This window comes from Arachis ipaensis, chromosome B5, assembly GCF_059453495.1.
Source record: "Arachis ipaensis isolate K30076 ecotype BB chromosome B5, ASM5945349v1, whole genome shotgun sequence".
NCBI classification, from domain to species: Eukaryota; Viridiplantae; Streptophyta; class Magnoliopsida; order Fabales; family Fabaceae; genus Arachis; species Arachis ipaensis.
The window spans coordinates 73,025,260-73,052,523 of NC_142440.1; the positions used below are offsets into that span (position 1 = coordinate 73,025,260).

General features: G+C 35.9%; 1 protein-coding gene across 1 annotated transcript; it reads left to right on the forward strand.

The window, feature by feature from the left end:
- Positions 1 to 19,486: 19,486 nt before the first annotated feature.
- Positions 19,487 to 20,876, forward strand: LOC148564618 (uncharacterized). Its single transcript, XM_088487063.1, has 5 exons — positions 19,487 to 19,573; positions 19,669 to 19,740; positions 20,433 to 20,503; positions 20,587 to 20,700; positions 20,792 to 20,876. Exons 1-5 carry the CDS (start codon positions 19,487 to 19,489, stop codon positions 20,874 to 20,876), a joined length of 429 nt encoding a protein of 142 aa, XP_088343189.1.
- Positions 20,877 to 27,264: the final 6,388 nt, after the last annotated feature.

The following is a 27,264-nucleotide window of genomic DNA, read 5'->3' on the forward strand; positions in this document are numbered from 1 at the left end:
GTAGTCCCCTAACTTGATGGGGAGTCGATGAAAGGAATCCTTGAGTTGGAATACTCAAGAGAAAGATTGTAATTGGGTTTATTGTTGGATTGCTCTCTAGTCACTAACACCAATCCTCCCAAGAGTGGATTGGAACTTGTGGATAGAACAACATTCCAACTTGTTTGACTTTGTAAGGGATAACTAAACACAATAAATCTCAATTATCAATTAATCTTGAGAGTACTACAACAAGAATAGGGCTTCCATCTAATCAACTCCTAGTCAAGGCTTTTATTTATATTTATATACATTCTCCAATTTAATTTTCTGTCATTCAACTCAAACCTTTTTGAAAACCTTCTGATTAATAAAATAGCACACTTTCCTGCAACTCGTTGGGAGACGACCTGGGATTCATACTCCCAGTATTTTAATTTTAATTTCTGTGACACCCCTTTTTAAATTGATAAGCGGATTTCTGGTTGGTTGAGAACTATACTGGCAACGCATAATTTATAATCATTCTTAACTCGCCAATTTCCGCTCGCATCAATAATGCCATAGGATCTTCTGTGCTTCTTCTCTAGGCACACACCTACGAATTAATCTGTCTGCACATCTCTTAAAGAGATATGGTTCATCCCACAAGTAGTACTTTGCATTAGTAATCAATTTTTTTGTTTGTTGCCTGTTGTACTCCTTGGGTATGAATCTTGTAGCTTTATAGTTTACAATGTCTGCAAACCATGGTGTTTCCTGAATGGCAAATAATTGCTCATCCGGAGAGGTTTCAGAGATCTCAATAGAGGGAAAGGATGCCCCTTCTACTGGTTCTATCCGGGACAGATAATCAGCCACTTGGTTCTCTGTCCCTTTTTTGTCTCTTATTTCTATATCAAACTCTTGCAGAAGCAACACCCATCTTATGAGCCTGGGTTTTGAATCTTGCTTTGTGAGTAGATATTTAAGAGTAGCATGGTCAGTGTACACAATCACTTTTGATCCTACTAAGTATGATCTAAACTTGTCAATGGCATAAACCACTGCAAGCAATTCTTTTTTGTGGTTGTGTAATTTTTCTGGGCATCATTTAAAATACGGCTAGCATAATAAATGACATGCAGAAGCTTGTTATGCCTCTGTCCCAATACCGCACCAATGGCATGGTCACTGGCATCACACATTAGTTCGAATGGTAATGTCCAGTCTGGTGCAGAAATAACTGGTGCTGTGACCAGCTTAGCTTTCAGGGTTTCAAACGCCTGCAGACACTCTGTGTCAAACACAAATGGCGTGTCAGCAGCTAGCAGATTGCTCAGAAGTTTTGCAATTTTTGAAAAATCCTTTATAAACCTCCTATAGAATCCTGCATGCCCCAGAAAGCTTCTGATTGCCTTAACATTGGCAGGTGGTGGTAATTTTTCAATTACTTCAACTTTAGCTTGATCCACCTCTATTCCCTTGTTTAAATTTTATGCCCAAGGACAATTCCTTCAGTCACCATAAAGTGACATTTTTCCCAGTTTAAAACTAGGTTGGTCTCTTGGCATCTTTTCAGAACAAGTGCTAAATGGTCAAGGCAGGAGCTGAATGAGTCTCTAAATACTAAAAAGTCATCCATGAAGACTTCCAGAAATTTCTCTACCATATCAGAGAAGATAGAGAGCATGCACCTCTGAAAGGTTGTAGGTGCATTGCACAGACCAAAAGGCATCCTTCTGTAGGCAAACACTCCAGAAGGACATGTGAATGCTGTTTTCTCTTGGTCCTGAGGATCTACTGCAATTTGGTTGTTACCTGAATAGCCATCCAAAAAGCAGTAATATTCATGACCTGCTAGTCTCTCTAGCATCTGGTCTATGAATGGTAAAGGAAAGTGATCCTTCCTGGTGGTTGTATTGAGCCTTCTGTAATCAATACACATACGCCACCTTGTAACTGTTCTTGTAGGAACCAGTTCATTTTTTTCATTATGAACCACTGTCATGCCTCCCTTCTTGGGGACAACTTGGACAGGGCTCACCTAGGGGCTATCAGAAATAGGATAAATAATCCTAGCCTCCAGTAACTTGGTGACCTCTTTCTACACCACCTCCTTCATGGCTGGATTTAGCCGCCTTTGTGGTTGAACCACTGGCTTAGCATCATCCTCCAATAGGATCTTGTGCATGCATCTTGCTGGGCTGATGCCCTTAAGATCACTTATGGACCACCCAAGAGCTACCTTGTGTGTCCTTAGCACTTGAAGTAGTGCTTTCTCTTCCTATGGATTTAAAGCAGAGCTTATGATCACCGGAAAAGTGTCACCTTCTCCCAAAAATGCATATTTTAGGGATGGTGGTAGTGGTTTGAGCTAGGGTTTAGGAGGTTTCTCCTCTTCCTGAGGAGTTTTCAGAGGCTCTTTTATTTCCTCTGATTCCTCCAGATCAGGCTGAACATCTTTAAAAATGTCTTCTAGCTCTGATTCGAGACTCTCAGCCATGTTGATCTCCTCTATCAGGGAGTCAATAATATCAACACGCATGCAGTCTTTTGATGTGTCTGGATGCTTCATTGCCTCAACAGCATTCAGCCTGAACTCATCCTCATTGACTCTTAAGGTCACTTCCCCTTTTTGGACATCAATGAGGGTTCGTCCAGTTGCTAGAAAGGGTCTTTCTAGAATGAGAGTTGCACTCTTGTGCTCCTCCATTTCTAGCACTACAAAGTCAGTGGGAAAGGCAAATGGCCCAACCTTAATAATCTTGTCCTCAATTATGCCTGATGGATATTTAATGGAGCCATCAGCAAGTTGAAGACATATCCGGATTGGTTTGACCTCTTCAGTCAAGCCAAGCTTTTTGATAGTAGATGGAGGGATCAGATTGATACTTGCCCCAAGGTCACATAGAGCTGTCTTGGTACAAGTACCCTCTAATGTGCATGGTATCATAAAGCTTCTGGGATCCTTAAGCTTTTCTGGTAAGCTTGTTAAAATGACTGCACTGCATTCTTCAGTGAGAAAAATTTTTCTTTTTCTCTCCAATCCTTCTTATGACTTAGGATCTCTTTCATGAACTTAGCATAAGAGGGTATTTTCTTAAGTGCCTCTGCAAACAGAATCTTTATTTTAAGAGTCCTGAGATAGTCTGCAAAGCGGGCAAATTGTTTTTCCTGTTCCGCTTGGCGGAGTTTCTGAGGATAAGGCATTTTGACTTTATATTCTTCAACCTTAGTTGCTGCAGGTTTATTTCCTACAGAGGTAAGTTGAGAAGCCTTCTTGAGGGAGTTATTATCAGCACTTGCAGGTGTTTGATCCCTCATTGGCGTTTGAACGCCAGAACTGGACATGGATTGGGCGTTTAACGCCAGATTCCTACCCTTTTCTGGCGTTTAAACGCCAGAACTGGACATGGATTGGGCGTTTAACGCTAGTTTTTCACCCTTTTCTGGCGTTTGAACGCCAGACTTGTTCCTCTTTTGGCTCTTACTATCCTCAGAGGGATTTTGGATAGCAGGTTGCTTATCCTCTATCAGCTGTTCTTTTCTTGGCTTTCTGCTGCTGTGAGTTGAGGTATTTAACATTTTTTCACTTCTCAATTGAACTGCTTGGCACACCTCTATTATCTGTTTTGATAACTACTGTTTTGTCTGATTCAATTGTGATTCCATATCCTTGTTAGCATTTTTGGTTTCTTGTAGCATCTCCTTAAATTCTGCTAACTGCCTTGTTATAGAAGATAGTTGCTGATTGAGTTCAGCAACTTGTTCCTGAGGACTAGAGTCAGTTGATATTGCCTTAGCTTCTTCTTTTATGGAGGACTCATTACTTATGTACAGATGCTGATTTCTAGCAACTATGTCAATGAGCTCTTGAGCCTCTTCAATGGTCTTTGGCATGTGTATAGATCCACCAACTGAGTGGTCTAGAGACGTTTGAGCTTTTTCTGTAAGCCCATAGTAGAAGATGTCTAATTGTACCCACTCTGAAAATATTTCAGAGGGGCATTTCCTTAGCATCCCTCTGTACCTCTCCCAGGCATTATAAAGGGATTCATCATCCTCTTGTTTAAAGCCTTGGATATCCAGCCTTAGCTGTGTCATCCTTTTTGGAGGGAAATATTGATTCAGGAATTTGTTTGATAACTGTTTCCATGTTCTTATGCTCTGTGGGTTGGTTATTTAACCACCTCTTAGCTTGATCTTTTACAGCAAATGGAAACAGTAACAGCCTATATACATCCTGATCTACCTCTTTGTCACGCACTGTATTAGCAATTTGCAAGAACTGTGCCAGAAACTCAATAGGTTCTTCCTGTGGAAGACCGGAATACTGGCAATTTTGCTGCACCATGACAATGAGCTGAGGATTTAGCTCAAAACTGCTTGCTCTGATGGGAGGTATACAGATACTACTCCCGTATGCAGCAGTAATGGGGTTAGCATATGATCCCAGAGTCCTTCTGGACTGTTAATTTCCACTTAAGTCCATAGTGGAGAAAAGAGAATTGATATGAATTGCAAATAAAATATATTTTATTTTTATTTTATTTAAAAAAACTGAATGAATAAAAAATATAAAATAAAATAAAATAAAGTAATTAGAAATTAAAATATAGATTTCAAAAAGTAACAGAAAAAGAAAAAAAATAAATTTGAAAACAAAAATAATTACTTAATTAAGAAGATTTGAAAAACTTTGGATATGATTTTTGAAAAAAGTTTTGAATTTTGAAATTTCAAAACTAAGATAAGATAGAATAGAAAGTTTTAAAATAAAAATCTGAATTTTTAAGCGAAAATTCAAAAATTAATTAAAATAAAGAGAAAAGATATTTTTGAATTTAATGAAGAGAAAAATAGTAAAAATGACACCAAACTTAAATTTTTAGATCAAAACAAAGGAAACAAACAAAAAAACTTTGAATATCACGATGAACGCTAAGAACAACTTTGGAAAATTTCTTTAAGAAAACAGAAACACAAAGGACACCAAACTTAAAAATTTTTATATTTTGAGCACTAATAACTCGAAAAAAAAATGAAAGAAAAATAAAATAATGCAATTGACACCAAACTTAAAATATGAAACTAAACTCAATTATTAGTTTATAAAAATTTTCGAAAAAAATTGAAAAAGAAAATAAGGATTCTGAAAAAAAAAGTTTCAACAAAAAAAAAACAATAATAGAAGACGCAATTTTAGTGACTCTAAACAAAAAAATATAAATTTTTCCTAATCTAAGTAACAAAATAAACCGTCAGTTGTCCAAACTTGAACAATCCCCGGCAACGGCACTAAAAACTTGGTGCACGAATTGTAAATCATACTTTTCACAACTCGTACCACTAACCAGCAAGTGCACTGGGTCGTCCAAGTAATACCTTACGTGAGTAAGGGTCGATCCCACGGAGATTGTCGGCTTGAAGCAAGCTATGGTTATTTTGTAATTCTTAGTCAGGAAATTAATAATAAAAATGGTTGGGTTTATGAGAAGTAATTAACATAAAATAAATAATACTTGTTATGCAGTAATGGAGAACAGATTGAGGTTTTGGAGATGCTCTGTCTTCTGAATCTCTGCTTTCCTACTATCTTCTTCTCCACGCACGCAGGTCTCCTTCCATGGCAAGCTATATGTTGGTGGATCACCGTTGTCAATGGCTACCATCCATTCTCTCAGTGAAAATGGTCTAAATGCACTGTCACCTCACGGCTAATCATCTGTCGGTTCTCACTCATGTTGGAATAGAATCCGTTGATTCTTTTGCGTCTGTCACTACGCCCAACACTCGCGAGTTTGAAGCTCGTCACAGTCATCCCTTCCCAGATCCTACTCAGAATACCACAGACAAGGTTTAGACTTTTCGGATCTCAGGAATGGCCGCCAATAATTCTAGCCTATACCACGAAGACTCTGATCATGAACCAGGAGGCTAAGAGATACACACTCAAGCTAGTGCAGATAGAACGGCGGTGGTTGTAAGGCACGTGTTCATAGGTGAGAATGATGATGAGTGTCACGGATCATCACATTCATCAGGGTGAAGTGCGAGTGAATATCTTAGAATAGAAACAAGCGTGATTGAATGAAAAATAGTAGTAATTGCATTAATTCATCGAAACACAGCAGAGCTCCTCACCCCCAACCATGGGGTTTAGAGACTCATGCCGTCAGAAATACAATGTGAAGTGTAAAAATGTCATGAGGTACATAGTAAGTCTCTAAAAGTTGTTTTTATACTAAACTAGTAGCTAAGGTTACAGAAAATAAGTAACTAAGTGCAGATAGTGCAGAAATCCACTTTCGGGGCCCACTTGGTGTGTGCTTGGGCTGAGCATTGAGCTTTACACATGTAGAGGCTTCTCTTGGAGTTAAACGCCAGGTCGCAGCCTGTTTGTGGCATTTAACTCTGGTTTGTAACCTGTTTCTGGCGTTTAACTTCAAAATAGGGCAGGAAGTTGGCATTTAAACGCCAGTTTGCATCATCAAAACTCGGGTAAAATATGGACTATTATATATTACGGGAAAGCCCTGGATGTCTACTTTCCAACGCAATTAAGAGCGTGCCAATTGGGTTTTTGTAGCTCCAGAAAATCCATTTCGAGTGCAGAGAGGTCAGAATCCACCAGCATCTGCAGTCCTTTTTCAGCCTCTGAATCAGATTTTTGCTCAGGTCCCTCAATTTCAGCCAGAAAATACCTGAAATCACAGAAAAATACACTAACTCATAGTAAAATCCAGAAATGTGATTTTTGCATAAAAACTAATAAAAACATAGTAAAAACTAACTAAATTATACTAAAAACTACCTAAAAACAATGCCAAAAAGCGTATAAATTATCCACTCATCAGTCATCGTCATGGAGGCCTCTCGTTCACCTTCCACTGCTATCCCGGCAGTGCCGATTTCCGTGCTCCCTCCGACTTCCCCTGTTAGAGGAAAGGATGCTGCCACATGCGAAGATCTCTGTTGAGTTTGGAAAACTTGAAATATGATGATGATCAAACATTGTTAAAAATAATTAATTACAAAATTATTAAATTGAATTTTAATTCAAAATTAGCTGATTAATAATTTTGTTAATTTGCAGATTTTTGTTGGGCCGAAAAATCACATCAAGCCCAATGTAATATTCAGCCTTGTACAAAATTCTATTTGATGAATGGCTGAATTATTACTACGTTAGTTGTGCCAGGAAACTCTTGAACAAGCCCAATTAAATCTTTGTTGCAAGACCAATGAAGAGCGAAAGATTGATGGTTTAGAAGTTATAGTAAACTCTCGTTGCAAGTATAGTTACTAAACCAAGCAATCAACCTTTCTTACAAACGTTTGGTTGTCACAAGTAACAAACCCCTTTTAAATTTGATAACCGAGTATTTAAACCTCGGGTCGTCTTCTCAAGGAACTGCAGGGAAGTATGTTCTTATTATTGGTTATGAAGATTGTAAATTGGGGTTTTGAAGGTAGGGAGCAAGTAATTTAAATTGCAATTAAAATAAGTAAAAGACTGTAAAATAAATAAATGATTGTAAAACACACTTTTGGCAAGGTATGAGAAATTGGAAGTCCTATCCTAGTTATCTTTATCAATGATGATGAAAATTGAATCTTAATTCCACTTAGTTAACCTTTTCTAGGGCAAGGGAAGGTCAAGTGACTAATTAGTTAGATCCTCAAATCCTAGTTAATCCCTAAGGAAAGATTGGGATTATTGAAGTTCAATTCAATTAGTAAAGATAACGATTATCAATCATGTTGAGTTTAATAACTCCTGAGTTACTGATTTCTTAACCAAGACCAAAAGGGAAAAAGTAAATCTACTGGAATAAAAATGTCTTCAGATTGGGAAAGAAAGCAATAATAAACTAAAATACCTCAAATAACATTAATTCAGAAAATCATAACATGAATGTAGCATAAGCTAAAGTGAAAAGATAAATATCAATTAAAGTAATAAAATAAAAGTAGAAAAACAAATTAAAGGAACATTGAACCTGTGATGAAGAAGAAATAATCCTAAATCCTAAAACTAAATCCTAAGAGAGAGGAGAGAACCTCTCTCTCTAAAAACTACATCTAATCCTAAAATTGTGAATATGAAAGCTTGTCCTTATGAATGAATAGGTTCCCCCACTTTATAGCTTCTAATCTGTGTTTTCTGGGCCGCAAACTGGGTCGGAAACAGCCCAGAATTCACTGGTTGCGAATTCAAACACGCTAAATTTTTCGTCACTATGACGTGTCTGCGTGGAGCACGCGTTTGCGTTGCCTATCGTCAGGGCAACTATGGCATATTATATATCAAATCGAAGCCTTTGATGTTCGCTTTCCAACGCAACTGGAATCGCGTCGTTTGGACCTCTGTAGCTCAAGTTATGGCTGTTTTAGTGCGAAGAGGTCAGGCTGGACAGCTTAGCAATTTCTCCAACTACTTGTATTCCTTCCACTTTTGCATGCTTCTTTTCCATCCTCTGAACCATTCCTGCCCTGTAATCTCTGAAATCACTTAACACACATATCAAGGTATCTAATGGTAATAAGAGAGGATTAAACATAGGGAACTTAAGGCCAAAGAAGCATGTTTTCAATCAAAGCACATAATTAGGAAGGCAAATGTGAAACCATGAAAATAGTATGAATAAGTGGGTAAAGAGTTGATAAAAACCACTCAATTGAGCACAAGATAAACCATAAAATAGTGGTTTATCAACCTCCCCACACTTAAACATTAGCATGTCCTCATGCTAAGCTCAAGAGAAGCTATAAAGGATTGAAGAGGAATGGTAGAATGTATGAAATGCAATCCTATCTATATGAATGCTACTACATGCAAAATGTTTCTACCTACTTGGTTAAAAGTAAATAAATTCCCCAAGAATAAATATGAACTGGATTTCACTAATTCAACTCACAAAAATGAAGTACAAATAGACTTGTAGAAGAAAATAGCTCATGAAAGCCGGGAACAAGGAATTGAGCATCGAACCCTCACTGGTAGTGTATACAGTCTAATCACTCAAGTGTTTAAGGTTCGATTCTCTCAATTCTCTACTAACCTTGCTTTCTAAGGCTTGCTCTTCATCTAACAATCAACATAAATTTAATGCACAGATACACATATCAAGAGGTCTTTTAAGGGTTGTAATGGGGTTAGGGTCAAGGTAGGATTGTATTTGGCCAAGTGGACTAAAAATCTGAATCCTTACTTAACTTAAACTTTTCCCACCTAACTTTAGACAATCCATGTAATCATAATACCACATCTAACTATCCATTAACCATGTTTTCCACATATTCATGCATTCTAATTTCAAGTATAGTACATATGCATTGCTTTCACCACTTACTTTGGGGCATTTTGTCCCTTTTTGCTTAATTGCTCTTTTTTTTTCTTTTCTTTTTCTCACTTATATATATATATATATATATATATATATATATATATATATATATATATATATATATATATATATATTCTATTATTTTTCTCAATGTATATGATTAAATTATTGGATGCATGAATCATGTCCTCAACATTTTTTTTTCACATTTTCAGAAAATTCTAACATACTCAATTCTCAAACCAAATGTTTCCAAATTCACTTTCCCGCAGTTAATTCATGAGCATTCTCACTAGTCTAAGCTAACCAAGGATTCAAATTAAGGACATTATTGTTTTCCGCTTAGAGTTAATGATGTGCTAAAGTAAAGAACAAAGGGGTATAATAGGCTCAACATTGGTTTGCAAAGAATAATGAAAGGGTAAGGCCATCTGGGTATGTAAGTTTAGTGAAACAAAGGCCTCAATCATGTAAGTGTATGCATACATTAAACCATGGAAATATAGAATTAAACAAGACAAAGATCACAATTTTAGAGAGAAAAAACACACACCAAAAATAAAATATTGGTTGGTAAAATGCAACCAATTCAAATAGGCTAAAAAATCTCACAGCTTTTGTGTGTTCGAGCTCTAAACCATGTTCCAGTATAATATTTCTTCAAACAAGTGTAACATTAAATTTTATTCAAATTAGTGAAATGCTCTTAAAGGTTTCTTGAAAAAGAAAATATTACTTCAACCAAGTGGTAAAATATGCACAAAAAAATCAAACAAACATGCAAATGCAACAACTAACTACAAAGAAAATTTAAACATTGGTGTTGAGACAAGAAAGTACTAACCCATGGAGATCGGTATCGACCTCCCCACACTTAAAGATTGCACCGTCCTCGGTGCATGCTAAGATGTGCAAGTGGATGGGAGTTGTTCCAGCTGATGCTTTTCTTCAAGATTTTGCAGATGGACTTGTTTGTCTCCCCATGTAAACGTCTTCTGTTTCCCTTCCGAGTGGCCATCTTGAAAGAAAAAAGGAAGAAAGGTAACCCAGTAATAAAGATAAGAAAAAAATGAAGTATGGGTGGGTTAATGCCAAATGAAAAGGGTCTCATTTACATGGAAGCTTCAACATGTACGTGAGAAAACAATAGAAGCCATGGCATACCAGTGGTACAAAATTTGTAACAATGGGGAAGAGAGTGCAAGACAATATAAATTAATGTCAATGCAAAATTAATACAAATATCATAAAAGATTAGCATTGACTTAAATAATATTACCCAACAGTGTAAAACAAGTCACTGAGCACCAAAATAAATTCAAGAAATGATGCAACAGTTGAATAAGAAAATTGTAACACCAATGGAAAAAAAATAATAACTTTAGAAAATAAAAATATGCACAAAATTAAAATGCAATGAATGAAAGTATATAATTAAGTAAAAGAGAATGAAAGTAAAGAAGGAAGAAGAAAAGAAGAAAGAAATAAGAATGGAAAAAGAAAAACTAGGATTTGGGGGAAGAAAAGATATGATATTTGGCGCTGATCTGGATAAGTTATGCGGCGCAGGCGACGCGGACGCGTGGGTGACGCGGTCGCGTGGTGCGCGATAAGGTCAGGTGACGCGGACGCGTGGGTCACGCGATCGCGTGGCCTGATTTGTGCGATTGGCGCGAGTGCAGCCTCGCGTTCGCACAACTCTCTGTTCGAAACTCTTTTCGCCAAATTTTTGGGTGACGCGGTCGCGTGGTTGATGCGATTGCGCGGGTGGCCTTATTTCCAATATGACGCATTCGTATGGTGGGGCTTGTGCTTCTAGCATGGTTCCAGCCCCATTTCAGCCCAACTTACTGCCAAACACTCGTTTACGTCGATTTCACAGGGTCACGCGTTCGTGTGGGTGACGCGGACGCATGGGGAAGCTATTTTTCAAATGACGCGGCCGCGTCGGCGACGCGGTCGCATGGATCAATTTGTGCCAAAGGCACGCCTCCAGCCACGCTCTCGCATGACTCTCTGTTCACTTTTCTTTTCTCCTAATGCACTTGCGACGCGGACGCGTCGCGTGCGTGCGTTTTTTTTATATGCATGAAAAATGTATAATGCAATGCTAATATGAATGTGTTGCAAAACTTCAGGTTCAATACAATAAAATAAAATAAAACTCGAAAACAAATAAAAATGAAAAAGGAACGATCATACCATGGTGGGTTGTCTCCCACCTAGCACTTTTAGTTAAAGTCCTTAAGTTGGACATTTGGGGAGTCCTTTGTTATGGTGGCTTGTGCTTGAACTCATCCAGGAATCTCCACCAATGTTTGTAATTCCAATGGCCTCCAGGGTCCCAAACTAGGCGCAGAAAGCCTTCAAGTAAGTTAAAGCAAGTGACAAGGCCCCAAGAGTGCTGATTGCTAGATTGAATTCCGGGGTCCCAGACCTTGCCTTTGCACCCATCTTCTTGTTGATCATCATTTTTCCACTTGGGTGGTGAACAGTCGGAATTCTCACTGAGACATCCAAACAGCTTCCTAGACCCATTCAGTTGAGCTTTATACCAACCTTTGCGTTTAAACTTAAAGCTTCCAACCATAATGAACCTTGCAGGACAATTCTTACCACTGACCATCTTCCTCTTACTCTTAATGCCAAAAAGATCTCTAAGTTGACCATCCGTCTCCAGTAGCCCATATTCAAGTGGAATTAGAAAGCTAAGGGATATGAATTTTACCCACTTGAATGTTGTGAAGGATGATGGCAACTTAGGGGGAGTATTTCTAATGAAATTTCAAGCTCCACTCCCTTGTGCTCTTCTCTGACAACTTCCATCTTTTTGCAAACTTCTTTAATTTCAACCTCTTCCTTTTGGTAGCTTTCTTCCAATTCAATCTCTTCTTCATTGCTCACCAAGGGCATGGGAGGTAGTGCTTTTTCTTCTTTAATTTCCATCTCTTGATCAACCTCTTTAAAGTCTTTAGCTATGATATGCCTTGGAGGTTGTACACCCTCCTCAACATCAATTTCAAACGTCTTTGAAGGAGGTTCTATGGCTGGGCTTTCCCATGGAGGTTCTGCATCTCCTAAGTCTGCAACTACTTCTTCTTCTTCAATAATTCCGGCTTCCTCTACTTGTTCCAGTAAAAATTCATGCTCCTTACTGTCCACCGAAGTTTCTAATGTCTCCTTCATGCTACGTTCTTCATTAGATTATCCACATTAAGCCATGGGGGTTCCTTGAGTGTCCGAACGTCGAGAAGCTAATTGATTTATTGCTTGATTCAATTGATGAAGTGTGGCATTAAATTTTTCAAATGTTTTCTTGAGTTTTTCCGTTGATTCTTGGGGTGATGGATATGGACATGATGCATAGGGAGGTGGTGGTTCTTGGGAGTAATTGAGTTGGAATTGGGGTGGTTCTATATATGGTTCATATGGTTCATAAGGTGGTTGGTATGGCGGATGAGGGTTAAGATCATATGAAGGTGAATGGTGAAAATGGGCTTGTGAGTATGGTGGTCCAAAGTCATGTTGAGGAGAGGGTTTATAGGCATATGGTGGTGGTTGTTGATAGTTCATTGGAGGTGGTTGTTACCATGAGGGTTGATCAAATCCTTGTGGCTCCTCCCATCTTTGATTGTTCCAACCTTGATGCATATTCTCATTGTAATTTCCTCTTCCTGCAATATAATTGTAACCAGACTCATAGCCAAAGGGGTGAGAGTTCATAGTAGCAAATAAAAATTAAAAACAAAAATAAAAACAATTTAAACTAAAAGGTTATTGAAATTTAAATTTTTGAATTTGAAAATTAAATTTTGAATTTTAAATTTTGAAATTTGAATTTGAAATTTGAAATTTAAAAATTTTTAATGAAATTTGAATTTTGAAAAAGTCAACAATATAAGATAAGAAATTGAAAAAGATTTAAATTTTGAAAAGGTTTGATTTTTAAAATTTTAAATTTAAAATTTGAAATTTGGATTTTGAATTTTGGAATTTAAATATTGAAATTTGAAATTTGATTTTTGAAATAAGATAAGATAAGATTTTGAAAAAGATATGATTTTTGAAAAAGATTTAAATTTTGAAATTTAAAACTAAGATAAGATAAGATAAAAATTTTAAAATCAAAATCTGAAATTTTTTTAATAGAAATTTCGAAAATTCAATAAAAATAAAGAGAAAAGATATTTTTGAATTAAACGAGGAAAGAGAAAAACAATAAAATGACACCAAACTTAAAATTTTTAGATCAAAACGAAGAAAACGACTAAGAACAACTTGAAGGTCAAGATGAACACGAAGAAAAAAAAATTTTTGAAAAATTTTTAATAACTAAATAAAAATCAATAACCTCTTAATTTATGAAAAAGAAAAAATAAAAACAAATAAACAAGCAAAAAGAAAATATTTACAATAACCAATAATAAGGCACACGTTTGCAATTCTCCGGCAACGGCGCCATTTTGAAGAGTGGAAGATTGATGGTTTAGAAGTTATAGTAAACTCTTGTTGCAAGTATAGTTACTAAACCAAGCAATTAACCTTTCTTACAAACGTTTGGTTGTCACAAGTAACAAACCCCTTTTAAATTTGATAACCGAGTATTTAAACCTCGAGTCGTCTTCTCAAGGAACTGCAGGGAAGTATGTTCTTATTATTGGTTATGAAGATTGTAAATTGGGGTTTTGAAGGTAGGGAGCAAGTAATTTAAATTGCAATTAAAATAAGTAAAAGACTGTAAAATAAATAAATTATTGTAAAACACACTTTTGGCAAGGTATGAGAAATTGGAAGTCCTATCCTAGTTATTCTTATCAATGATGATAAAAATTGAATCTTAATTCTACTTAGTTAACCTTTGCTAGGGCAAGGGAAGGTCAAGTGACTAATTAGTTAGATCCTCAAATCCTAGTTAATCCCTAAGGAAAGATTGGGATTATTGAAGTTCAATTCAATTAGCAAAGATAACGATTATCAATCATGTTGAGTTTGATAACTCCTGAGTTACTGATTTCTTAACCAAGACCAAAAGGGAAAAAGTAAATCTACTGGAATAAAAATGTCTTCAGATTGGGAAAGAATGCAATAATAAACTGAAATACCTCAAATAACATTAATTCAGAAAATCATAACATGAATGTAGCATAAGCTAAAGTGAAAAGATAAATATCAATTAAAGTAATGAAATAAAAGTAGAAAAACAAATTAAAGGAACATTGAACCTGTGATGAAGAAGAAATAATCCTAAATCCTAAAACTAAATCCTAAGAGAGAGGAGAGAACCTCTCTCTCTAAAAACTACATCTAATCCTAAAATTGTGAATATGAAAGCTTGTCCTTATGAATGAATGGGTTCCTCCACTTTATAGCTTCTAATATGTATTTTCTGGGCCGCAAACTGGGTCGGAAACAGCCCAGAATTCGCTGGTTGCGAATTCAAACACGCTAATTTTTCGTCACTGCGACGCGTCCGCGTGGAGCACGCGTTCGCGTCGCCTATCGTCAGGGCAACTATGGCATATTATATATCAAATCGAAGCCCTGGACGTTAGCTTTCCAACCAACTGGAATCGCGTCGTTTGGACCTCTGTAGCTCAAGTTATGGCTGTTTTAGTGCGAAGAGGTCAGGCTGGACAGCTTAGCAATTTTTCCAACTTCTTGTATTTCTTCTACTTTTGCATGCTTCTTTTCCATCCTCTGAGCCATTCCTGCCCTGTAATCTCTGAAATCACTTAACACACATATCAAGGCATCTAATGGTAATAAGAGATGATTAAACATAGGGAACTTAAGGCCAAAGAAGCATGTTTTCAATCAAAGCACATAATTAGGAAGGCAAATGTGAAACCATGCAAATAGTATGAATAAGTGGGTAAAGAGTTGATAAAAATCACTCAATTGAGCACAAGATAATCCATAAAATAGTGGTTTATCAACCAACAAGGCTTGGTCCAAATTGAAAAGAAAGAAGGAAGGAGTAGTGCATGTTTGGTTCGGTTACCCACTCCCCTCTTTGAATGGAATTCAAATTTAATTAACTTGGATTTAATGTAAGCTTTGATAACAGGAAAGAGAAAATTGTAATTTGATTTGATTGATTTAATTGCCTCACACGTTACTATGCATAAAGTATGGGAAGCGGATTTTAATTGATTTTACTTTATTTTAATTCACTCATTACTTCCAAAGTTTTCTTTCTTCTCTCTCTTCTCTCTCTAGTTTTCGTGTGTCACTTCCATCAGGGAAAGAAGATGGAAGAAGCTATCAGAGGTAGAAGCAGAGAAGCTATGAACAAGCAAGCGGCCAAGATGATGATGGCCCTTGCAAAAGGAAGATCTATAGAATGGTGTGGCTGAGATCTTTACCACTAAAGGTAAGATGTGGTGAAGAAGCCTCAAGATCTCCATACCTAAAAATGGTAGCAATCCATTTCTGTCAGAGAAGAAGATCTCTGTGGTATGACTCATTTCTACTTTTTGTTCATCCATCACAGAAGGTAGCTACTGTAGCTACTTGGAGGAAGAAGCAAAAGTGGAGCAGATGGAGCTGTCAAGGATCAAGTGTTTATTAAGGGTCAGAAATCCTTCTTGGAGACCAAGTCAAGATGGAAGGCTCAGATTGATGAAGCTTGAAGAAAAGGGATGAGAGAGAGGTAATTGCATGTTATTTTGCTTTTCGGTTCCCTCTCTCTTCTCTCTGTCTGAACCGGTTTTGAGTCTGAAGAAGAAGAAATTGGCTCGGTTGAACCGGTTTCAACCTTGGAAGCTTCCTCTTCTATAATAAGGCTGAACGGCCAAGGGTTAAAACAAGGAGAGTAAGCACAGAGTTCTCATATCTACCCAAGCTAACAGAAGTTTTTCTCCTTCAATGTGTTTTATTTTGTATTTTCTTTAGTTTTGTCTGTCTGAGTCTCATAGTGAAAAAGAAAAACAGAGTGAGGTTTGTAAGGAAAAAGCCGGTGAGTGAAAAAAGGCAGAGTGTACAAAATTAAAGTAAAAGCCATAGGTGTCTTAGAGGTCCTTTGTACATCTATGAGTTGTGTATCATGATTCTGTGGGAATCCCCTTACAAGTTGGGTTAGCACTTAGTAGTTGAAAGATTGGTAGGTGACCAAGTCAAGTTCAGAATTGGGGATAGATTCTGGACTTGTCCCGGATAGGAAGGGTTATTCCTAGGAAAGAATTGGTGTCTATAATTTGTTTGATTATAGTGAAATTCCATCATTGTTGTGATGGAGACTGGACGTAGGCTGCATTGCACTTAGCAACTGAACCAGGATACTTCTTGGTGTGATTCTCTCTTTCTCTTCTACTCCATTTCAGTTTCTGTTGCTAAGGAGACAAAATTAAAAAATATCTCTTGACTGGGTACGAGACAAAAAGAAAATGTCTCGTGTCTGGTTATGAGAGAAAACACAGAAAAATCTTCTGAAGCTAATTCGAAAGGCAGCAAGTATTACTCAACAAAAAGGGGGTAAGATTCAATCCCCCTTCTCTTAGCCACTGATTATCATCAATTGGTATCAGAGCATGGTCTCAAAGAGATCAAGCTTTGCAGCTTGGAGAAAAGATCCTGATGGCAGATAACAGTGGCTCAAACCTGGTGGCCTACACTCTGACAGAAGGGCAGTCAAGCAACAGACCTCCACTCTTTAATAAAAAAACTACACTTATTGGAAGGAAAGAATGAAGATTTTTGTCCAATCAGTAGATTACAGACTCTGGAAGATAATTCTAGAACACTACAACAAATATGGCCTTTAGCAACGCCAAATTTTGCAACGCCTTAAAACCGTTCTCTTAGATAGTTTTAGACAACGGTTTTTTGTAGTGTTACTATTAAATTCAATTTTTCATTATTTTATAGCAACAAATTAAAATTGTTCTCTTTGACTATTTTAAAGAACGGTTTTATAACCGTTACCATGATTTATTTTTAAGCAACGGTTTTTTATTGTTGTTTGAATAATTGTACAAAAAGAACGCATAAAAATCGTTGCTAAAATGCTACACTTTAAAATCGTTCTATTAGATTGTCTTAGACAACGGTTTTTACAGTGTTGCTATTGAAGTTCAATTTTTCATTACGTTATAGCAACAAAATAAAACTGTTCTCTTTGACTATTTTAAAGAACAGTTTTATAACCATTACAACAATTGTTTATCAAACAATAATTTTTTAATATTATTTAAATAATTATATAAATTAAAAGATACATATAAAAATAATTATAAATAATCATACCAATTCAAATAATTTTTTCTATAAATACTAAATTTATAAAATACTCAAAAACTATTGATATAAATATATAACAAATATTATTTTTAGAAAAAATAAAATTAAAATAAATTTATAATAAATATTATATATTTTTAAAAATCTAAAATATGAATAAATTGTGATTTTATCTTATTAAGTTTAAACTTTATAATTTAAAAAATTATTCTATTAGAAAATAATTAAAGAAATTAGGTGATAAATTCATTTTGAATAAATTAATATTCTTAAGTAATTTTATTATAATGGAATATTTTGTATAATTTTAGTAATTGAAAAATAAGAAAGAATTGTACAATTTAATTTAAGTAACTTTTATTTTGAAAAAGTGATGACTTATTATTAATTTGAACTCCTTATTTTATAAACTAATCTATTGAGAGTAATTAAATTAGTTTTATTAATATTTGGAGTTTATTTAATTAATATTCTTGTGTAATTTTTATAATTGGTTATTTCATATAATTTGAAATTAAAGTTCTGGTGACAGAAAATGATAAAAAGTTATATCATTTAATTTAAATAATTAAATTTTTGAGTTTAAAAATGTATTTTATAAAATGTGATTAATATATTTATTTATAATTTAAATTATAAATAATTATTTTAGCTCATTGATAAATTAATGAATAAAATTTTATACATTTTAAAGTAATCTTTACAGTATTAAATTTAAATTCTATATTATTATTTTATCTCAAATATTTTCTAAAATTCTTATATTACTAGTATATATTTTATCCTAATTCTAGAATTATCAAATAAAATCCCAATTTCACAAAATTCCTAACTTTGTTATCTTAAATTCCTAGACACACATACAGAAAAGGAAACAGAAGGAAAAGGGGAAAAGAAAGAAAGGGAAAAGAGAGAAGAAGGGGGAATCGGGGAAGAAGAAGGGAAGGAAAGGGAGAAGAGCACGCCGTCACTGCACCCTGCCCGCCTGCCACCGCCGTTCCATGGAGCCGCCGCCATTGTCGCGCGAACCGGAGGGTGTGGAGACGGAGAAGAGTGTGCACGAGAGAGGAGTAGCCACCATCGTCGAGGACTCCATCACCGCCGCTGAAGGTCCTGACCGTCGAGCTCGTCGTCGCCGTCGCACCTCCCATCACTGCTGCCAGAGAGCTCGAAGAGAAAGAAAAGGTTCGCGCGGAGAGAGAAACACGATGAGGGAGGAGGAGGTTGCCTCTGTTGCTGCCAAGCCGTCGCTGGCGGGGTTAGGTTCGCCGTCACTGTTGAGCTGTGTGCCGCCGTTGGTATTTGGATCGCTACTCTGTTTCAGCTGCAACTCGCCACTGTACTGGTGAGCTTTACCCTGTTTCTGATTTCTCTTTGCTCGCCTAAGTTATCCCGTTGTTGCTGTGAGGGTTATTGTTAAAGTGTTTATGTTAACTGAACTGTTGCTACGAGTTACTTTGCTGTCGCCTAATATTGATTTTAATGTTGATTTGGTATAATGTTGTTCTGATGTTGATTTGGTAACTGGTAATTTGGAAATGCTGTTGTGATTTTATTTTGATTTTAATATTGATTTAAACTGGTTCTCTGGCAATGCTGCTTTGATTTTGTTTTGATTTTAATATTAATTTGTTATAATACTGTTATGATTTTGATTTGCTAACTAGATCTCTGAAAGAACTTATAAGTGGTATCGAATTAACCATGAAAATTTTGTAGCCATCAGACATGAATGTACGTATTGATCTCTGAATTAAAGCTTACTTTTGTATATAAGGTAAGATTGGGCTTTCTCAACCCAAGTGCTGCATATAGGATTGCATTAACTTTAATACTTTCTAGCATTTGTGTAGTTTTGATTAAATTATCAAAGTTTGGTATTTGCTTTACTCTGATTGCTTTCTTGTATTCTTGATTATTTTGTAAAGATTTTTGAAATGGACACCTATAGATACTACGGGCACTCTATGTCTGATCCTGGCAGCACATACCGTACATGTGACGAGATTTTCAATGAGAGACAAGTTTGTCACACTACTGAGCAAAGCATATAATGTGCTGTTATTTTAATATCATGGAGTTCTTTCTCAAATTTTTCTCTTGGTTAATATGATTATAGGAGCGTGATCCAATTGATAGAGTGAGGAAGCTATTATTGGCTCATGACATTGCTTCTGAGAAGGAGTTGAAGGTAATCAAAAGAAACTAGACTTCTTACTTTGTTCTTCCGATGTGAAGTATGATAATTTTAAGGCTTGGTTATGTATAATACTATGACTTCTATATTGATGACATCTTTGCCAAATTTACCATGCCTTTTTTATTTTTTATTTCTTTGAAGATAGTTCATGGATTAAACTTTTCTTTATTATGATGTAAGGTATCAGACTTGACTTAAAGAATTATGGACTACGTTATATTTTTTGTGGCTTCCACTTTGGAGTTTGTAAATGGATTCGAGTCCTCTCATAGGGATTATAGATCTTATTATAGTAAGTACTGTTAAAACCATTATGTACTCCCAAGTCTCCAACATCTCTTTCAATTCATGAAAAGAGGGTTGGGTTAGGTTAGGTATGTTAAATCCTGTCATTTGCAATTGAGAACAAAACAGGTAGACCTTGTTTTGTCATTAGTTACTTTGTTGATTGATTTTTTTCTCTTTAATGAGATTTTGTTCTAAGCAATGTTAGGAGAAATTAAGCTTATTTTCTATTATAAATCAAAGAGTCATTTAGCTGAATATGTTCTCTTTGTGTAAAAAGTTAAGCATAGAACTTTTGTTTTAATTCAATTTAGTTTGAAATTAAAAGAGTCATTTAGTTGAACATATTCTCTCTGTGTAAAAAGTTAAGCTAGAAGTTTTGTATTAATTCAATTTAGTTTGAAATTAAGCTAAGTTGTTTTATTGAGCATAATGTTAATGTTAATGGTTGTTTCTTAATTGCTAGTTGGTTTAATTTCTAGTTGGTTGATTATCTCAATGGATGTCTTAGTGTTTCACAAAATGAGTATTTAAATCATGGTAAATATTTAGGGACAAAATTCTGCGACTTGGAAACAAATTTTGCGGCTCTTCTAAGAGCCAAGTCCTTAGGAGTTCCTCAATAGATAAAGAGAGAGCAAACGATGTTGCTGAATATCAGTTGTGGTATGCTTTGTGTTGCATGTTTCTCTTCTTTGCTTCTTGTAGTTTGCATTTTGTTTGATGCTAATCAATGTTCTTTTAATTACTTTCGCAGTTACATGTTGATTGAGAATGCTACTTGCTGCAGCAGGTTCTTAGTCGGTAATGGCTTAGCTAGTGTCAACGTGTATAGATTTTAAACTTTTAAGTTTTTTGAGTGTGCAAATAATGAATTAATTAATTCTAATTTGGATTTGAATTTAGTTTGGTGCATTTTAAGTTGTAAAATGATGCAAAGCAATGAGTTTTACTTTTTTTTTATTATGTATATTTTTCTTTAATCAAACTTCAGTGACACAAAAATTTGTCTGTAAATCAAATTTAATGGTAAATGTTCAATTAGCTTTTTTAGTGATTTGATTCAAATAGTTAAACTTATTTATCGACACTAAATTAAAATAGTTGGAACTAATTTCAATGCAATATGACAAAACTATTGTAAATAAAGAATTATATAATTACAAAAAACCGTTGTGAAAAGTCACAAAAGACAATGGTGTTAAAACCGTTGTCAAAGACAACTACAAAATGGCATGCAATTAAAATTGTTGCAAAAAGAAACACCAAAGGCAATGCTTTTAAACCATTGTCTTTGTGAATAATAAAACTACAACAGCTTAAAACCGTTGCCTATTCAGTTATGGTTTTAAACCGTTACATCATAAAAGACAATGGTTTTAAACCGTTGCCTATTCAGTAACGCGCGGTTCTAAACCGTTCTTTAAAAATTGTTGTCAAAACTGTTGTCTATGCTAGTAACTATGGCAACGGTTTTTTAGTTGCCATTGCTTTAGATAAAAAACCGTTGCCTTTGAGCATTGGTAACGGCTGCATATACCACAGGTAAAAAACCGTTGCCAAAGCGTTGCCTAAAGTTTTAGGAACGATTTTCCGATCTATGGCAACGGTTTTTGACCGTTGCGAAAACCCTTATTTGTTGTAGTGGAAGGTCCTCAATTTCCAACCACTACATGAGCTGATGGTGTGGTCTCTCTTAAGGGTGAAGCCAGTTGGACTGAAGAAGATAGAAAAAAGGTGGAGCTCAACGCCAAAGCTATCAACTTGCTCAACTGTGCGATCAGCTTCGAGGAATACCAACGGGTATCAAGATGCACAACGACAAATAAAATCTGGGACAAACTTCAAATCACTCATGAAGGCACTACCCTAGTAAAGAAGACCAGAATAGACATGCTAAACAGAGAATATGAAATGTTCTCAATAAAGGAAGGGAAATCCCTTTACATGGAACTAGGGGATTGAGTACCCCTAGCCCTTGTATTGATGCCTCATTAAAAAACCCTTAGAGTGGGAAAAAAGAGAGCATCAAGACACAAGGTTTGCTTAATTTAGTAGATTTTATCCATTATTCTCACACTTATTCATATAATTCGCATGTTTTACATTTCCCTTCCTAATTCTGTACTATGATTGAAAACATGCTTCTTTGGCCTTAACTTTGCTAATTTTAATCCCCTCTTATTACCATTCGATGTCGTGATATGTTTGCTGAGTATTTTCAGGGTTTATAAGGCAGGAATGGCTTAGAGGACGGAAAGGAAGCATGCAAAAGTGGAAGGAATGCAAGAAAATGATGTTTTGAGAAGCTAGCAGCGACGCGTATGCGTGGGTGACGTGTACGCGTGACTGATGCTCGAATTGTTGTGATGGTCTAGAATTTCTCTCATAGAAATAAGAACTTCATTGTAAGCATAGCTCCAAACCAACAAACAATTCTTACATAAAAAATTTGAGTTGTCACAAGTACCCCAATAAAAATTAACCAAAGTATTTAGACTCTGGATCGTCTCACGAGGAATTGCAATAAAGTGATCAATTATTGGCTATGAAGATGCAAGGGGGTTTGATTTGGAAATTGAATGAAAATATAATAAATGACAAGAAAGTAAAATAATAAGAACTAATAAAAGAAATGGAAAAAACTCTTGGCTAAGACATGGGAAATTGAGATCACCATTCTTGTCTACAAACCAAATATTGATAATTATGAGAGGCCAACCTATTAAGTCTACCTCCAAAAGCCTTAAGTACGTAATATCTACTCCTAAGCTTGAGGTATGTCAAATAGGCTTGATCACATCAACCCATAAGTCCCAACCTATCTAATAATTAGATTAGTAGTGGGTTAGTGTCAATAGATATCAAATTGATCACCAAGGGTTCTCAAATCACCAATTCAATGAGACCCAATGACTCAAGGTCACTCAATTCCCTTAGCTTAGGCCAAGAGTAAAGGAAACTACTCAAAAACTAGTGAAAGCATTTTAACAAACACCTAGAGTGCAAGAAAAGTAAACATCACCACATGCAAGAATTAATAAAATCCATAACTAACATAAGCAAGAAATCAACAATAACAACTAAGATAAACATAAAAGAAACATGAAAACATAAAATTGCATTAACAGAAATTGTGATCCAACAATTATTTATAACATAAAAGAGAGCAAAACAAGAAATTAACAAGAGAAAATAAGAAGATTAAGACAATAGAACACTAAAATATAAAGAGAATTGAAATCAAAACAATAAATGAAAGAGAAATTTGAGAGTGATTAACCTAACTTTACCCTAATTTCTATCCTAAATCTAGAGAGAGGAGAGAGCCTCTCTCTCTAGAATTCTACTCTAAAATATGATGAAAACTAAACTATGACTACTTGGTTCATTCCCCCCCCCTCAATCCTTGGGTTCAATAGCATCAGAAATGAGTTGGATTGGGCCCAAAATGAGCTAGAAATTGCCCCCAACGAGTTGCCCAAAGTGGACCCATGCTGCTCCATCGGTGCGCACGTGTATAGTGCGCGTCCGCATCCCTAGACGTCAGGTAACTATAGCAAATTTTATATCATTTTGAAGCCTCAGATGTTAGCTTTCCAACGCAACTGGAATCGCCTCATTTTGACCTCTGTAGCTCAAGTTATGGTCGATTGAGTGCGAAGAGGTCAGGCTTGACAGCTTTGCGCGCGGTTCCTTCATTTCTTCATGAGTTCTCCCACTTTGCATGCTTTTCTCCTCACTTCTTCCATCCAATACTTGCCTTATGAACCTGAAATCACTTAACAAACATATCAAGGCATCGAATGGAATTAAAGTGAGTTAAATTTAGCTATTTTAATGCCTAAAAAGCATGTTTTCACATTTAAGCACAAATCAAGGGAGAATTGCAAAACCATACTATTTCATTGAATAAATGTGGGAAAATGTGATAAAATCTCCCAAATTAAGCACAAGATAAATCACAAATTTGGGGTTTATCAAATCTCCCCACACTTAAACTAAGCATGTCCTCATGCTAAGAATAAAGAAGGATAAGAAAGGGTATGAACATTTATTCAATGCGAAGAAACTATATAAACATATCTATATGAATGCAACTAAATGCAAAATGATTCTACCTACTTGGTTAAAAGTAAATCAATCCCCAAGAACATATATGAACAAGTAGGGCTAAGATCATATGACAATTCATGAATCCTACCAATTCAAATATCAAAATGAAGTTCAAATAGACTTGCAAGAAGAAAGCTCATGAAAGCCGGGAATAGGGAATTGAGCATCGAACCCTCACCGGAAGTGTATCCGCTCTAGTCACTCAAGTGTATAGGGTCGATCCACTCAATTCTCTTTTAATCATGCTTTCCATTATTTATTTTTCATCTAACATTCAACAATTATTCAATGCATGCATACATTCATCATGAGGACTTATTCATAGGTTGTAATGGGGCTAGGGTAAAGGTAGGGATGTATATGGTCAAGTAAGCTTGAAATTTGCATCTTTGATTAGTCTAAGCTCTCACCTAACACATATAACAACCTATACAATTCTAATACACAACCTAGCTATCCATGATTCCCATTTTTTTTCACATACTCATGCATTCTCCTTAATTAACATTCCATATGCATTGATTTTTATTGAACTTTACTTTGGGGCATTTTTGTCCCCTTTTTATTTCTTTTTCTCTTTTATATATATATATATATGTTCTTTTTCTCTTTCTTTATCATTTTTTTCTAAAGTATATACAAATGTATCAATGCATATGGTTTTACATATGGTGCATGAATATATACCCAATCCCATGATTTTCAACAAAAATACAAAATACACTTTTACCTCAACCAATGTCCCAAGTTTCTCATACCCAAATGATACACACCCTCACTAGCCTAAGCTAATCAAAGATCCAAATTAAGGGATATTTATTATTTTTCACTTAGGGGTAATGATGTGCTAATATTAAGAATAAAAGGGATTAATTAGGCTCAAAATTGGCTAACAATGGTTGATGAAAGGTAGGCTATTTGGGTAAGTGAGCTATATTAAATGATGGCCTCAATCATATAAATGCATGTATACACGGAATAATAGACATAAAGAATCAAACAAATCAAAGATTACAATCATAGAAAGAGAACAATGCACATAAGAATGGAAAATAAATGGTTATAAGATGTAACCACACAATTTGGCTCAAAACTCACATGCTTGTGTTCTTAACTCAAAAACCATGTTCCAAAATAAATTCTTCAAGCAAGTTCAACAATTTTTTTTTTCAAATTGGTAGGGTGCCCTAAAAATAGTTGTCTTGGAAAAGAAATCATCACCCTAACCAAGTAGTCCTAAAATAAAAAGAAGTAATAAAATATATACAAATTCTAACTAACATGCAATCTATCATGCAATACAACAACTAACCAACAAAGATAAAAATTAAAAAATTTGGTGTTGAAAGGGAAATTTTTACCCATGGAGGTCGGTCGGACGACCTCCCCACACTTAAAAATTTGCACCGTCCTCGGTGCATGCAAAGAAGAGCAAGATGGACGGGTTGCTACAATTGATGAGCTCCTCCAAAAGGTTGTGCGGAAGGACTAGTTCGTTGCCCCATTTGAAGCTTTTTCATTCCTTTCCTTCTTGGTGGCCAACCTAAAAGGAAAAAAAAGAAAGAAAATTAAGCCTACAACAAAGATATCAAAGCAAATAAAACATAGGCGAGGGCTAATGCCAAATAAAAGTAAGGTTCTCACTACATGTTAGCTACGCATATAAGTGAGAGAGCAATATAGGCAAAGGGCATATCAATTAATACTTGATGCAAGAGTAAAGTCAAGGCATGAAGAGCACTCAAAAGCATCAAGTTTAACTAGAAAGAGTGGGTCATAAAAGGCATGCAAGTTCATATCAATGCACAAAGAATATAAGAGTCATACAAGATTAAGCATTGATTTAAAAGTTTCATCACCCAACAATATCAAACAAGTCAAGAAGCACCAAGATTAACCAAGAAATTCTCAACAATTGAGTAAGAGCATTCAACACCATTATTAAAATAAGAAGCTCAAAAAAAAAAGAAGGTAAAAACAAGCCATAAAAACAAAATGAAAATGCAAAGAATAAAAGTATACGAATGCAATGGACAAAAGAAAATGGAAGATGAGAAAAAAACTCTTTTTTTTACCGGCGAGGACGCGTCATGCACGCTTACGCGCCGATGCGTAGTTTGGCCGAAGGGCGCGTACGCGCCAGGTGCGCGCATGCGTGGGTGAGATTATGCGCGGGGTACAGTGTCAGCCCAAGGTTGGCCCAACTCTCTGGAACATGTACTAGGAGGGCAGGTGGCGCTATCGGCGCGCACGCGCACAGCGTGCAAGCACGCGCACAGCGTGCAAGCACGCGCCTTGCGCAATTAGCTTCAAGGACGCGTACGCGCGGGTTGATTTGTGCCTCAGGCATGGTGTTGGCGCAGTGTAGGCGCAACTCTCGGGTCAATATATGGAGGGATGAATTTTTCAATCCACGCGTACGCGCACATGGTGCATGCGTGTGGAGGGGTGAAAATGCTTAATGCACGCGTACACGTGGATGGTGCTCTGTTTTTCAAAATTTTTTTTATGTTTTTGGCACCAATCCAAGCATTCTAAACCTCCAAACAACTACCAAAATACCATAAAACCTTATTTAGCCTACTAAACTACCAATTATACTCAACAAGCTTAACAAAACATGAAATTAAACTAATTACCAATATGTACAAAAGGGAAAAATGAAAAGAATTTACCATGGTGGGGTGTCTCCCACCTAGCACTTTTGTTTATTGTCCTTAAGTTGGACTTATGGGGAGCTCCTCTTAAGGTGGCTTGTGCTTGAAGCTATCCTTGAACATCCACCAATGCTTGAATCTCCAATAAGCTTTAGTCTTCAAAGATGATAACTCCAAGCCTTGATGAAGTTCCACACAAGCCATGGGCTCCCAAATTTGATTCTCCTTGTGCGATCCGGGATCCCACACTTTGTTTTGACACCCATCTTCAAATTGATCATCATGATTCCAATTGGGTGGCATGACCTTATAATTCTCAATTAAGCACCCAAACATTCTCCTAGACCCATGAAATTTGGTTCTACACCAACCATTGCCATTCAACTTCGAGCATGCAACCATCATGAACTTAGAGTGATGTGTCCAACCACTACACAACTCTCTCCTACTTTTAACT

What these genes read in the sequence shown, in the direction of transcription:
- LOC148564618 (XM_088487063.1), top strand. Translation starts at nt 19,487, where the DNA reads ATGGACACCTATAGATACTACGGGCACTCTATGTCTGATCCTGGCAGC. An exon ending in AGATTTTCAATGAGAGACAA is followed by an intron (nt 19,574 to 19,668) that starts GTTTGTCACACT and finishes ATATGATTATAG; the next exon opens with GAGCGTGATCCAATTGATAG. An exon ending in GTTGCTGAATATCAGTTGTG is followed by an intron (nt 20,701 to 20,791) that starts GTATGCTTTGTG and finishes TTACTTTCGCAG; the next exon opens with TTACATGTTGATTGAGAATG.